The 14,967-nt window shown below is 54.4% G+C and overlaps 1 protein-coding gene across 1 annotated transcript in view; it reads right to left on the reverse strand.

Moving 5' to 3' along the window:
* MLLT6 (MLLT6, PHD finger containing) overlaps positions 1-14,700 on the reverse strand; it is a gene marked incomplete at its 5' end in the record, with an annotated part of 22,320 nt that extends 7,620 nt beyond the window's left edge. Inside the window, 10 exons of the mRNA XM_066340145.1 lie at positions 934-1,122; positions 1,300-1,442; positions 2,027-2,093; positions 4,862-4,979; positions 6,481-6,674; positions 8,687-9,277; positions 10,536-10,704; positions 12,041-12,139; positions 13,406-13,513; positions 14,512-14,700. Coding sequence (XP_066196242.1) covers positions 934-1,122; positions 1,300-1,442; positions 2,027-2,093; positions 4,862-4,979; positions 6,481-6,674; positions 8,687-9,277; positions 10,536-10,704; positions 12,041-12,139; positions 13,406-13,513; positions 14,512-14,700 — 1,867 coding nt within the window. The remainder of the gene's footprint in view (positions 1-933; positions 1,123-1,299; positions 1,443-2,026; positions 2,094-4,861; positions 4,980-6,480; positions 6,675-8,686; positions 9,278-10,535; positions 10,705-12,040; positions 12,140-13,405; positions 13,514-14,511) is intronic.
* Positions 14,701-14,967: the final 267 nt, after the last annotated feature.

The raw sequence follows: 14,967 nt of genomic DNA on the forward strand, positions 1-14,967 counted from the left end.
CCCCAGTGCCCCATCCCAGAGCCCCATCCCTGATGCCCTCAGTCCTGGTGTCCCCATCCCCGGTGCCCTCAATCCCAGTGTCCCCAATCCCGGTGCCTCAGTGCCCCCAATTCCCCAGTGTCCCCAATCCCAGAGCCCCATCCCTGGTGCCTCCATCCCCAGTGCCCCAAATCCCATTGTCCCCAGTCCCAATGTCCCCATCCCCGATGTCCCCATTCCTGGTACTCCCATCCCCAGTGCCCCAATCCCAGTGTCCCCAATTCCCTGGTGTCCCACCCCCAGTGCCCCATCCCCAGTGCCCCAATCCTGGTGTCCCCAGTCCCGGTGTCCCCAGTCCCGGTACCCCCATCCCTGGTGTCCCTGATTCCCTGGTGCCCCATCCCCGGAGCCCCATCCCCGGTGTCCCCATCCCCGGTGCCCCCAGTCCTGGTGTCCCCATCCCCAGTGTCCCCAATCCCGATGTCCCCAGTCCCGGAGCCCCATCCCCAGTGCCCCCAGTCCTGGTGCCCCCATCCCTGGTGTCCCTGATTCCCTGGTGCCCCATCCCCGGAGCCCCATCCCCGGTGTCCCCATCCCCGGTACCCCCAGTCCTGGTGCCCCCATCCCCAGTGCCCCCAGTCTCGGTGCCCCATCCCCGGTGCCCCCAATCCCGGTGTCCCCATTCCCAGTGTCCTATCCCCATTGCCCCAATCCCGATGTCCCCATCCCCGGTGCCCCATCCCCGGTGCCCCCAATCCCGGTGTCCCCATTCCCAGTGTCCTATCCCCATTGCCCCAATCCCGATGTCCCCATCCCCGGTGCCCCATCCCCGGTGCCCCCAATCCCGGTGTCCCCATCTCCGACGTCCCCACCGCCGGTGTCCCCATCCCTGGTGCCCCAATCCCGATGTCCCCAATCCCGATGTCCCCATCGCCCCATCCCCGGCGCCCTCACCGCTGGCCGGCAGGATGTACTGGGCCTGGCTGCCGGGGCCGTTGCTGCTGGTGACCACGGGGAAGGGCACGGACAGCTGGACATTGAGCAGCTGCAGCCGCTCCTTCTTGGCCGTCAGCGTCATGATCTGCTCCTGCAGCCGCTGGTTCTCCTTCTGCAGCGAGTGCAGCGCCTTCAGCATCTCCACGACTGCGGGGGCACCCGGGGAAAAGGGAGGAAAAGGGAATTTCACCATCAAACCCCAGCGCGGGAGGGAGCGGCCCCACAGCGCTCCTTCCCCCGGCACACCCCGGGGCTTTGTCCCAAGAGCAGGATCCCAAAATCCCGGCTGGTTTTCCCGGCGGGTTCCCAGCCCTCTGCACTCACTGTTGACGCCGGCCTCGCCGTTGCCCTGCTTCTCCAGGAGCTGCTCGATGTTGGGGGTGGCCTGCGGGACGTTGTCCAGCTGCCCGCTGCTGCTGCACGACACGGTCTGGTCGAAGAGCGTCGGCAGGCTGCTGATGGGGGACCTGGCGGGGGCCTGGGGGTGTCAGGGGGGTCCCTGCTCCGCTCCCTGCTCCATTCCTGCTCCAGCTCCATTCCCACTCCATTCCGACTCCATGACTCCATTCTCTGCTCTCTTTCCTGCTCCATTCACACTCCAATCCCAGCTCCATTCCCGCTCCATTCCTTCTTCATTCCCTGCTCCCCTCCCTGTTCCATTCCTGTTCCATTCCTGCTCCATTCCCTGCTCCCATGGCCCCTCTGCCTGGGCCGGAGCAGCCACAGCCCCCCAGGCTCTGCTCCCATCCCATCCCATCCCATCCCACAACATCCCACCCCATCCCACCCCATCCCATCCCATCCCATCCCACCCCATCCCATCCCACCCCATCCCATCCCACAACATCCCACCCCATCCCATCCCATCCCATCCCATCCCATCCCATCCCATCCCATCCCATCCCATCCCATCCCATCCCACACCTCAAGGAGCTGCTCCTATCCCCCCCCAGGCTCTGCTGCTGTCCCCGGTGTCCCCCGTGTCCCCTCTGTCCCCACTGTCCCCCGTGTCCCCTCTGCCCCCGCTGTCCCCAGGCCCCGGGACACTCACATGGAGGACAGACTCTCCTGCGGGGACGTCCCTCGGCAGCCGAAGCCGCAATCCTCCAGGTCGGGCTCTGAGGGGGACAGGGACAGAGGGGCGGGGTCAGGGGACAGGGCATGGCGGGTGTGTGCCCAGAGTGTGTTCATTGTGTGTTCATTGTGTGCCCAGAGTGTGCCCAGTGTGTGCCCATTGTGTGTCCATTGTGTGCCCATTGTGTGCCCGGTGTGTGCCCACTGTGTGCCCATTGTGTGTCCATTGTGTGCCCATTGTGTGCCCGGTGTGTGTCCTGTGTGTGCCCATTGTGTGCCCATTGTGTGCCCATTGTGTGCCCATTGTGTGCCCATTGTGTGCCCAGTGTGTGCCCGGTGTGTGCCCATTGTGTGCCCATTGTGTGCCCATTGTGTGCCCACTGTGTGCCCGCTGTGTGCCCATTGTGTGCCCGGTGTGTGCCCGGTGTGTCCCCCCTGTGTGCCCATTGTGTCCCCGGTGTGTGCCCATTGTGTGTCCATTGTGTGTCCATTGTGTGTCCATTGTGTGCCCATTGTGTGCCCGGTGTGTGCCCATTGTGTGCCCGGTGTGTGCCCACTGTGTGCCCATTGTGTGTCCATTGTGTGTCCATTGTGTGCCCATTGTGTCCCTGGTGTGTATTCATTGTGTGTCCATTGTGTGTCCTGTGTGTGTCCATTGTGTGCCCATTGTGTGCCCATTGTGTGCCCGGTGTGTGCCCATTGTGTGCCCGGTGTGTGCCCGGTGTGTGCCCATTGTGTGCCCATTGTGTGTCCATTGTGTGCCCGGTGTGTCCCCGCTGTGTCCCCGCTGTGTGCCCATCAGGCACCTCAGAAGGTCCCTCCTGATCAACATTCCCGCTCCCTCGGCTGCTCCAAACCCTTCCCTGTCCCTCCAGGAGCTCCAGAAGGTCCCTTCTGACCCCTTTTTTTTCCCAGGAACAACATTCCCTCAGCCAGGAGCTCCAAACTCTCCTCCATCCCTTGGGATCACAGCCTGATGTCCCCAACTGTCCCCTCCTGTGGAGATCCAGAAGGTCCTTCCTGATCCATCATTTCTCCAGGATCAACATTCCCACTCCCTCAGGCATTCCTGGTTCTCCAAACCCTTCCCTGTCCCTTGAGGAGATCCAGAATTCCCCTCTGATCCCTCTTTTCTCCAGGATCATCATTCCATCAGCCATTCCCAGAACTCCAAACCCTTCCCTGTCCCTTGGGATCAGAGTCTGATGTCCCCTCCTTGTCCCCTCCTGTCAGGGACCTCAGAATGTCCCTCCTGATCCCTCTTTTCTCCAGGATCAACATTCCCAGCTCCCTCAGCCACTCCAGGAGCTCCAAACCTTTCCCTGCCCCTGCTCCAGCCCCTCCAGGTCTTTCCTGGGAAGATCCCAAAGCCGTTCCCAGGACCTGAGGCATTCCCCCAGCACGGCTTCAGCATCCAGAACCTTCCTCCAGAGCCACCCCCGTGGAAATCTGGGAATGGGGCCACGTGTGTGGGATCTGTCCCATTCCAAGGGCAATCCGGGATAAATCCCATCTTTATCCGCCCATCCCTGGAACGCTCCCCTCGCCCTGGGCACTGCCAGATGTTGTGGCTGCAGCTCCAGCTGCCTCTCTGCCCCTCCTCTTCCTCTCCATGGGCAGGAATCCCGGGAATCTCCTCCAGGGAATGCCAGGAGTGGGAATTTCCTGCTGCTGGAGCAAACCCAGCTGGGGCTCAGGGGGAATCCCGGCTCCCTGATCCCCTCGGGAATATCCTGGGATTGTCCTGGGTTCTGGATTTTGGGACATTCCCTGGGGATAAAAATTCACATCCTGAAATGGGAAGAGCAGGAAGTGGCTGGGAACGGAGCTGGGAGATGGAAATTGGGGAGTGGGGAGCCTCTGGATGGAAAAGAATCCCAGGAAACAAAAATTCCGGAGGTTTTTTTGAGGCAGAGAAGCTCAAGCAGATTCCACTGGGAGCACCCGGGTTTTGGGGTGGGAAAAAACCCAAAAAATTCCACAGGGAAGGAAGATTTGACATTCCTGCACTTTGCCAGCCCATGGCCAGGGACACCCAATTATGTAGGGATATTCCTTATCCAGGGATATTCCTCATCCAGGGGCACCCAGTTATCCAAGGATATCCATTATCCAGGGACACTCAGTACTCCAGGTACACCAAGTTTTCCAGGAATATCCATTCTCCACGGATACCAAATTATCCAGGAATATCCTTTATCCAGGGGCCACCCAGTTATCCAGGGACACCAAATTATCCAGGACACCCATCATCATCATCCAGGGATATCCATCCTCCAGCAATAGCCATTCTCCTGGGACACCCAATCATCCATGGATACTCATTTCTCCTGGGAAACTCATTCTCCAGGGACACCCATCATTATCCAAGGACCCAGTTCTCCAGGGACACCCAGTTATCCAGGGACATCCATCATTATCCAGGGATATCCACTTTCCAAGGATGTCCATTCTCCATGGGCACCCAATTATCCAGGGACACTCGTTATCCATGGACATTCCTTCTCCTGGGACACCCATTCTCCAGGATTATCCATTCTCCAGGAACACCCAATTATCCAGGGACACCCAATTATCCAGGAACACCAAATTATCCAGGAACACCAAATTATCCAGGGACATCCCAGATGTGCTGAGGGCAAACATGACACCCCTGTCCCCCTTCATGGCAGCCCTGGCCATCACCCCGAGAGAGGAACAGCTGGAAAAGCTGGGAATTCAGCTGGAAAAGCTGGGAATGCAGCCACAGCCTCCTCTCCTGCCGGGAGAGCCCTCGGGAATGCCAATGGGACATACCTGGGAATTCACGTACCTGCCCGGCTGCTCTCCGGCTGGCTCAGGAGGGGGTTCAGGGACAGCCCCGACGTCAGGGGGCTCCCAAAAATGTGCGAGGAAGGGAGGCTGAAGGTGGAACCCGCCAGGGAAAACACCTGCACGGGGAAAATGGGGAGATGTCCTGGTTATTCCCGGATTTTCCCGAGTTCAGGATGGCTCCTGGGAGTTTGGTGGGAGGTTCGGTGTGTTTTCCCAGCACTGGCTGGGTGGGAATGGGGGGGATCAAATCGCTCTTCCCGGTGGAAAAGTCCCCGGCAGGGTGGGCTCTGTGTCCTGGCACAGGCAGGGGACACAGGGGACACAGGGGACACGCTGGGATCTGGGAATGGCAGGGGTGGCACTGCCAGGGGATCCGGGCAGGGGCCAGACAGGATCCAGCACAGGATTCAGGCAGAATCCAGCAGAGAATCAAGCCAGGATCCAGAGATATTCCAGCCAGGATCCAGCACCAGGTCCTAGCAGGATCTAGGCAGGATCCAGACAGGATGCAGGCAGGATTTGGTCAGGAGCACAGAATCCAGCCCAGGATCCAGCCCATGCAGCTGTCCCCGGTGCCTGCCCGGAGCACTGGGAAGCTCCCAGACAGTTGGGAGGCTCCTTCCCATCTCCCACTCCTCCCATCCCAGGGACACCCCCTGGGCTGGGACACCGAGCCCCCCAAACCCTGCCCGTGTCCCCGAGGGGAGCAGCTGCCCCTAAAACACGGGAAGAGTGGAAAATCCACCACTCTGAGCTCATCCTCAAATCCCAGCCCTTTCCTGGCTCCCTCTCCTCCCATCCCAGGGACACCCCAGTGGGGATTCCCACGCCTTTCCCGTGTCCCCGAGGGGAGCAGCTGCCCCCAAACCACGGGAAGAGCAGAAAATCCACCACTCCGAGCTCATCCTAAAATCCCAGCCCCTTTCCTGGCTCCATCTCCTCTCATCCTGCAGAAGCCTCTGTCAGGACAGAGTCCCCCAACCCCTTCCCGTGGGGAACAGCTGCCCCCAAACCACGGCAACAGTGGAAAATCCACCACTCTGTGCCCATCCTCAAATCCCAGCCCCTTTCCTGGCTCCATCTCCTCTCATCCCGGGGAAGCCCCTGTCAGGACAGAGTCCCCCAACCCCTTCCCGTATTCCCGAGGGAAGAGAGGAAAACCCGCCGCTCCGAGCCCATCCCCGAATCCCAGCCCCTTCCCATCTCCCACTCCTCCCATCCCAGGGACGCCCCTGTGGGGATTCCCACGCCCTTCCCGTATTCCCGAGGGGAGCAGCTGCCCCCAAACCACGGGAAGAGCGGAAAATCCGCCGCTCTGTGCTCATCCCCGAATCTCAGCCCCTTCCCATCTCCCACTCCTCCCATCCCAGGGACGCCCCTGTGGGGATTCCCACGCCTTTCCCATATCCCCGAGGGGAGCAGCTCCCTCCAAACCACGCCAAGAACGGAAAAATCCACCGCTCTGTGCCCAGCCCTTTCTCATCTCCCACTCCTCCCATCCCAGGAAAGCCCCTGTAAGGACAGAGTCCCCAAAGCCCTTCCCGTATCCCCGAGAGGAGCAGCTCCCTCCATCCCTAAGGAAATCCGCGCATCCCGGCCCCTTTTCCCGGGCTTTACCTGCGTGGTGGAGCCGCCGGCGGCGGAGGAGGAGGAGGAGGCGGCGGGGATGGAGCTGGCGAAGGGCGAGCGGCTGAGCTGCGGCAGCGCGGCGCTGGGCTGGTGCGGGAGCAGCGCCGAGGGCAGCGGGGTGCTGCACACCGCCCGCAGCGCCGCGCCCAGAGGGATCGGGTCCTTGTTGCTGGTGTAGATCCCTGCGGGAGACAGAGCGGGAGATGCCTTCCTGAGGAGGGAGAAGGGATTCGCGCTGGTCTCGAGGGGGTTGCTTCTTGTCCCGCCTCTGCCAAGGGGCAGGGAGAGGAGATTCCCACTTATCTCCTTCTTATCAAAGGGAGATTTCTTATCAGGGAGAGATTCCTTCTTATCAAAGGGACATTCCTTCTTATCAGGGAGAGATTCCTTCTTATCAAAGAGAGATTCCTTCATATCAGGGAAAGATTCCTTCTTATCTTGTCTATTCCATGGGGCAGGGAGAGGAGATTCCCACTGATCTCAAGGGGCAGGGAGAGGAGATTCCTTCTTATCAAAGGGAGATTCCTTCTTATCAGGGAGAGATTACTTCTTATCAAAGAGAGATTCCTTCATATCAGGGAGAGATTCCTTCTTGTCTCATCTATTCCATGGGCCAGGGAGAGGAGATTCCTTCTTATCAAAGGGAGATTCCTTCTTATCAGGAAGACATTTCTTATCAGGGAGAGATTCCTTCTTGTCTCGCCTATTCCATGGGCCAGGGAGAGGAGATTCCCACTGATCCCAAGGGGCAGGGAGAGGGGATTCCCACTTATCTCCTTCTTATCAAAGGGAGATTTCTTATCAGGGAGAGATTTCTTATCAGGGACAGATTCCTTCTTGTCTCGCCTATTCCATGAGGCAGGGAGAGGAGATTCCCACTGATCCCAAGGGGCAGGGAGAGGGGATTCCTTCTTATCAAAGAGAGATTTCTTATCAGGGAGAGATTACTTCTTATCAAAGAGAGATTCCTTCATATCAGGGAGAGATTCCTTCTTATCTCACCTATTCCATGGGGCAGGTAGAGGAGATTCCCACTGATCCCCAGGGCAGGGAGAAGGGATTCCTTCTTATCAAAGGGAGATTCCTTCTTATCAGGGAGAGATTCCTTCTTGTCTCATCTATTCCATGGGGCAGGGAGAGGGGATTCCTTCTGATCCCCAGGGCAGGGAGAGGAGATTCCCACTGATCCCCAGGGCAGGGAGAGGGGATTCCCACTGATCCCAAGGGGCAGGGAGAGGGGATTCCTTCTGATTCCGCTTCTCCCAAGAGGCAGGAAGAGGGGATTCCTTCTTATCAAAGAGAGATTTCTTATCAGGGAGAGATTCCTTCTTATCTCACCTATTCCATGGGGCAGGGAGAGGAGATTCCCACTGATCCCCAGGGCAGGGAGAGGCGTTCCTTATGCCGAGGGGATTGCTTCTTATCCCGCCTCTCCCAAGGGGCAGGGAGAGGGGATTTCTTCTTATCAGGGAGAGATTACTTCTTATCAAAGAGAGATTCCTTCTTATCTCGCCTATTCCATGGGGCAGGGAGAGGAGATTCCCACTGATCCCGAGGGCAGGGAGAGGGGATTCCCACTGATCCCGAGGGCAGGGAGAGGGGATTCCCTCTCATCCCGAGGAGGTTCTTTCTTATCCCGCCTCTCCCAAGGGTCGGGGATCTGCCCTTCCCTCCTCTCCATTCCCCTCGGTAAGCAGTGGGAAGGGATTGGGAATAATCAGGAATGGGAATATTTGGGATTGGGAACATTTGGGATTTGGAACACTTGGGACTGGGAATACTCAGGACTGGGAACACTCAGGAATAGGAACATACAGGAATGGGAATATTTGGGATTGGGAACACTCAGGATTGGGAACACGCAGGGATTGGGAACATTCAGGAATGGGAATACCTTGAGATTGGGAACACTCAGGGTTGGGAACACTCAGGATTGGGAACACTCAGGATTGGGAAAACTCGGGATTTGGAACACTCAGGAATGAGAATATCTGGGATTGGGAACACTCAGGGTTGGGAACACTCAGGACAGGGAACACTCAGGATTTGGAACACTCAGGGTTGGGAACACTCAGGGTTGGGAACACTCAGGAATGGGAATATCTGGGATTGGGAACCCTCAGGGTCTGGACCACTGGGGATTTGGAACCCCTGAGCACACCTGTGTCCACCTGAGCACACCTGTGTCCCTCACCTGAGCCCAGCAGCGGCGACTCCACGCTGAGGCCGGGCAGGCTGGCGGCGTGGCCGAAGCTCCGCGACGAATTCCCAACGCTGGAACTCACCAGAGACCCCCCGGAGAAGGGCGAGGACGACGTGGAGGTGGAGCCAGCCCCCAGCTGAGCCCCCAGACCCTCCTTGCCACCTTTCCCCGCCTTGGGCCTGCCGGGGCCGTGCTTGTTCTTCTTGCTGCCCTTGTGCTTCTTCTCCTTGAGCACCTCGCCCTCCTCGGCGCCCAGCGACGGCATCCGTTTGTGCCCACCAGCAGCGCCACCGGAGGTGCCACCAGCGGTGCCACCAAGGCCGCTGGAGGCTTTGTAGTCCACGGGGGAGGCGTCCCGGGCTTGCTGAGGGCCCACGGACGAGGTGGAGAAGCGCATGATGGAGCCGAAGCCGGAGAAGATGACCTTCTGCTCGAAGACGGGGTCGGCCTTGGGGCCCTCGTAGAGCGGCGAGCAGTGCGAGGACGAGCTGGAGCTGGCGGCCTTGCGGAACTTGTCGTCCTCCTGCTCCAGCTTGGGGAAGGGCAGCAGGTCCTGCGAGGGGGGCAGGCCGCAGGAGGGGCCTGCGGGCAGCGAGGGGTGGGCGGGGAGAGGGGCTGGTCTTCATCGCTCTCCTCATCCTCCTCCTTCGTCCCTTTTCTTTGTCCTTCACCTCCCTCTCCTTTTCTTCCTCATCGCTCTCCTCGTCCTCCTCCTTCGTCCCTCTCCTCTTCCTCCTCCTTCATTCCTCTGCTTTTCTGCTTCATCCCTCCCCTCTTCCTCTGTCTCTCCTCTCTTCCTCCTCCTCCTCTTCCTCCTTCATTTTTCCCCTTCTCCTTCATCCCTCTTCCTCCTTCTACTCTTCCTCCTTCATCCCTCCCTTCTTCCTCCTCCCTCTGCTCTTCCTTCTCCTTCATCTTTTCCCTCTCCCTCTTCCTTCTCTTTCTCTTCCTTCACCTTTCTGCTTTTCTCCTTCATCCCCGTCCTCCTCCTCTTCCTTCCTCCATCTTCTTCCTTCTTCATCCCTCCCCTCTTCCTCCTCCCTCATTACTTTCCTCTTCCTTGTCCTTCATCCCTCTCCTTTGTCCTTCGCTTCTTCCTCTTCCTTCCTCCCTCTTTTTCCTTTCTCCTCCTCTGCTTCCTCCTCCTTCATCCCTCTCCTCTTCTTCCTCCATCCCTCCCCTCTTCCTCCTTCATTCCTTCCCTCTTCCTTCTTCATCTTTTCCCTCTCTCCTCCTCCTCCTCTTCCTTCTTCATCCTTCCCCTTCTCCTTCATCCCTCTTCCTCCTCCTTCACCTTTTCCCTCTTCCTCCTCCTTCATCTTCACCCTCTTCCTTCTCCTTCATTCTCTCCCTCTTCCTCCTTCATTCTCTCCCTCTTCCTCCTTCATTCTCTCCCTCTTCCTCCTTCATTCTCTCCCTCTTCCTCCTTCATTCTCTCCCTCTTCCTTCTTCATTTTTTCCCTCTTCCTCCTCCTTCACCTTTTCCCTCTCCTTCTCCTCTTTCTCCTTCATCCTTCCCTTTCCCCTTCATCCCTCTTCCTCCTCCTTCATCCTTCCCCTCTTCCTCCTCCTTAATCCTTCCCCTCTTCCTCCTCCTTAATCCCTTCCCTCTTCCTTCTCCTTCATCTTCTCCCTCCTCTTCCTCCTCCATTCCTTCTCCTCTTCCTCCTTCATTCCCTCCCTTTTTTCCTCCTTCATTCCCTCCCTTTTTCCTCCTTCATTCCCTCCCTCTTCCTTCTTCATTTTTCCCTCTTCCTCCTCCTTCACCTTTTCCCTCCTCCTCTTCCTCCCCCTCCATCCCCCCATTTTCTCCTTCCTCCCTCCTCCTCCTCCTCCTCACCGGTGCCCTGGAATGTCCCCGCCGTGGCTCCGAAGGCTCCGGAGCTTTTCCCGCTCGGAGTTTTCTTGCCCTTGTGGCCGCTGCCGTGGCCGGAGGATTTCCTGCCCTTGTTCTCGGCCCGTGTCACCTCCGGGCCCTCCTTGGGGGGCTCGTGGTGGCCCCCGGAGCCCTGAGGGGACACGGGGACACAAATGGGGTCACCGGGGCGCAGCCGGGAGCCTCGGCCCTGTTTTCCCCATTTTTTCTGATTTTTCCTGATTTTTTTCCCTGATTTTTCCTGATTTTTTTCCCCTGATTTTCCCCCTCTGATTTTTCCTGATTTTTTCTGATTTTTTTCTGATTTTTCCTTGATTTTTCCTGATTTTTTCCCCCTGATTTTTCCCGATTTTTTCTGATTTTTTTCTGATTTTCCTGATTTTTCCCTGATTTTTTCCTGATTTTTCCTGATTTTTCCTGATTTTTTCCCCCTGATTTTTCCCCCCTGATTTTTCCCGATTTTTTTTCTGATTTTTCCTGATTTTTTTTTCTGATTTTCCTGATCTTCCCTGATTTTCCCAGTTTTCCCGATTCTCCCAATTTTACATGATTTTCTCGATTTTTTTCCCCGATTTTCTCCATTATTCCATTTTATCCCAATTTCCCCCATTTTCCTGATTGCTCCAATTTTTCCCAATTGCTCCAATTTTTCCTGATTTTCCTGATTTTTCTGTTTTGGAATTGTGGAATTGTGGAATTAATGCCCCCCCCAAAAAAACCTGGATGGATTTCCTGGGTGGATTTCCCTGCCCCTTTTCCCAGTTTTTTTGGCTGTATTCTCTGGCTGGATTTCCCTTTCCTTTCCCACTTTTTCTGGGTGGATTTTCCTGCTCCTTTTCCCAGTTTTTTGGCTGGATTTCCCGGCTGGATTTCCCTTCCCTCTCCCCCTTTTTTTTTGTGTGGATTTTCCTGCCCCTTTTCCCAGTTTTTTGGCTGCATTTCCTGGGTGGATTTTCCGCTCCCCTTTTCCCAGTTTTTTTGATTGGATTTCCAGGGTGGATTTCCCTTCCCTTTCCCACTTTTTTGGTGTGGATTTTCCTGCCCCTTTTCCCAGATTCTCTGGCTGGATTTCCCTTCCCTTTCCCACTTTTTTGTGTGGATTTTCCCTTCCCCTTTTCCCAGTTTTTGGCTGGATTTCCCTTCCCTTTCCCACTTTTTTGTGTGGATTTTACTGCCCCTTTTCCCACTTTTTTTGTGTGGATTTTACTGCTCCTTTTCCCAGTTTTTTGGCTGGATTTCCTGGCTGGATTTTCCTGCCCCTATTCCCAGTTTTCTGGCTGGATTTCCCTGCCCCTTTTCCCAGTTTTCTGGCTGGATCTCCCTGCCCCTATTCCCAGTTTTCTGGCTGGATTTTCCTGCCCCTATTCCCAGTTTTTGGCTGGATTTCCCTGCCCCTTTTCCCAGTTTTTGGCTGGATTTCCCTGCCCCTTTTCCCAGTTTTTGGCTGGATTCCCCCGGGGCTGCGGCACCTTCTCGGCAGTGGCACCCATGGGCGCCGTGGGGAGGCCTCCGGGCGACTCCGGCCGCTTCTTGTGCTTCTGCTTCGGCCTCTCCTTGTCCTTGCGGCTCTGGAAAACAACCGGGAGCCTCTGGAATGCCGCAATTCCCAGCGCTGGGAGCAGCAGCACCAGATCCCAGAAACAAGTCCCAAATTAATCCCCATTCCCGTCGGTTTCCAGCGGCAGATCCCAGAAATAAATCCCAAATTAATCCCCATTCCTGTTGTTTTCCAGTGGCAGATCCCATAAAGAAATCCAAATTAATCCCTATTCCAGAAATAAATCCAAATAAATCCCTATTCCTGCAGCTTTCCAGCACAGATCCCATAAATAAATCCAGATAAATCCCTATTCCCGTTGTTTTCCAGTGCAGATCCCGCAAATAAATCCAAATAACTCCCTATTTCACAAATAAATCCGAATAAATCCCCATTCCTGCAGTTTTCTATCACAGATCCCATAAAGAAATCCTTATTCCCATTCTTTTCCAGTGCAGATCCCAGAAATAAATCCAAATAAATCCCCATTCCTGCAGTTTTCCAACACAGATTCCATAAAGAAATCCTGATAAATCCCTATTCTCTCTGTTTTCTAGTGCAGATCCCATAAATCCAAAAAAATTCCCCCCAAAATCCTGACTTTTGGGGCTATTTTTGGGATTCAAACCAACCCTGGGTTTTGCCTCCCCCATTCCCAGCTGCTTTTCCCAGAAATTCCAGGATTTCCAAAATCCTGGAGCTGTTTTTAGGCCCAGAATTAAAAACTTTAAATTAATCTTTCACCTCCTGCTGCTCCCTCGGATTGAGGAATTCCGGAAACATTTTTAGGAGCAGCAAAATTCAAAAATTCCCCATCCCAAATTTGCCTCCTAAATAATTCCTTTATCCAGAAAAAAACAAAACCAAACCCAAACCAAACCAAACCAAACCACCCCAAAAAACCTCCAAAACCCAAAAAAAATACCTTTCCAGAGGTGGACTTAACCCCTTTTCCCGGATAATCTGCCCCAAACCATTCCTAAATTCCCCAAAAATTGATTTTTCATCCCTAAAATCTCTCCCCAGTCTGGGAAAAAAAAATCAGATTTTTTTTATCCATTAAAACAAACAAAAAAAAAGAAAAAAAAAGAAAAAAAAAAAAAAAAAAAGAAACCATTTTAACATTAAAACAAAAGGGGGAAAAAAATCTGGATTTTGAGGTTTGAAGGTGGGGTTTTTTTGCCTCCTGGGTTGAGGAAACGCTGGGAATTTTTGGGATTTTTTGGGATTTTTGGGATTTGGGGTGATTTTTGGGATTTTGGGGGATTTTGGGGGTATTTTGGGTTTTTTTTCTCACCTTTTTGGGCCGGTCATGGTGGGCCAGGGGCTTCTCCTGGGCGGGGGACGAGGAGCGGCTGCGGCGTCCCGGGAGGAAGGAGCTGCCCCCGGGATGGCGAGAGGTCTTCTGGGGGAACAGGGGGGAAAAGGGGAAAAAAGGGGGAAAAAGGGAGGAGAAAAGGGGGGAAAAAGGGATAAAAAAGGGGGAAAAAAAAGGGAAAAAAAAGGGGGGGGGGGAAGAGGAAAAAAAGGGGGAAAAGGGGGAAAAAAGGGGAAAAAACAGGGAATAAAGGGGGGAAAAAAGAGGAAGGACAAGGGAAAAGTGGGGAAAAAAGGTGGAAAAGGGGGAAAAAGGGGGGAAAAAAGAGGAAAAACAAGGGGAAAAGGGGGAGAAAAGGGGGAGAAAAGGGGATAAAAAGGGGGGGAAAGGGGAAAAAAGGGGAAAAACAGAAAAAAGGGGAAAAAACAGGGAAAAGGGGGGGAAAAAAGAGGAAGGACAAGGGAAAAGTGGGGAAAAAAGGGGGAAAAGGGGGAAAAAGGGGGAAAAAAGAGGAAAAACAAGGAAAAAAGGGGGGAAGGGGGAAAGGGGATAAGAAGAGGGAAAAGGGAAAGAAAAGGGGAAAAGGGGGATAAAGGAAAAAAAAGGGGGGAAAAGAGGAAAACCAAGGGAAAAAGGGGGGACAAAGGGGGAAAAGGGAGAAGGGGATAAAAAGAGGGAAAAAAAAAAAGGAAAATGGTTGAAAAGGAACAAAAGACGTGGTAAAGCAAAAAGGGAAGAGGAAAAAAGGGATAAAACAGAAAAAGGAAAGAAAAAGGGAAAGGTGGAAGGGAAAGGGAAAAAGGAAAAAAAGATGAAAACAAGGGAAAAGCGTGTGAAAATGGAATAAAAGAGGTAGAAAGGTACAAAGGGGAAAAAAGGAAAAAGGAAACAATTGCAAAGTAAGAAAAAGGGTAAATGGAAAAAAGAGGAAAAAAAAGGGAAAAAAGGGGGGAAAAGAGAAAAAAAAAAGGGGAAAGGGGGAAAAGGAGGGGAAAAGGGAAAAAAAGAGGGAAATAAATAAAAAATTCCGGAAAAGATGACCAGATTCCCAGAATTCCCGGAATTCCCAGAATTCCCCGGCTCACCATTTTGTTGAAGTGATATTTGCAGTAGCCGCAGTATTTGACGTTGTCGACCTCCAGCACCTCCTCCTCACACAGGAGCCCGGCCATCTGGGCACTGCCAGGGAAAAACGGGGAAAAACGGGAAAAAAACGGGAAAAACAGAGGGAAAATGGGGAAAAATGGGAAAAAAATGGGGAAAAAAGGGAAAAATCAGTAGGACAATTGGCAGGAAAACGGGAAAAGTGGAGGGGGAATTGTTTTGAAAACAGGGAAATGGGGAAAACCAGTGGGAAAATGGGGAAATGGGAAAAGCAGAAGGAAAATGGGGAAAAAATGGGAAAAAATGGGGAAAATGGGGGAAAAATGGGGGAAAATGGGGAAAAATTGGGAAAAAACAGTAGGAAAATCGGCAGGAAAATGGGAAAAATGGGAAATCAGAGGGAAAAGCGGGAAAAAAAAGGGAAAATTGGTGGGAAA

This window comes from Sylvia atricapilla, unplaced genomic scaffold (genome assembly GCF_009819655.1).
Source record: "Sylvia atricapilla isolate bSylAtr1 unplaced genomic scaffold, bSylAtr1.pri scaffold_121_arrow_ctg1, whole genome shotgun sequence".
NCBI lineage: Eukaryota > Metazoa > Chordata > Aves > Passeriformes > Sylviidae > Sylvia > Sylvia atricapilla.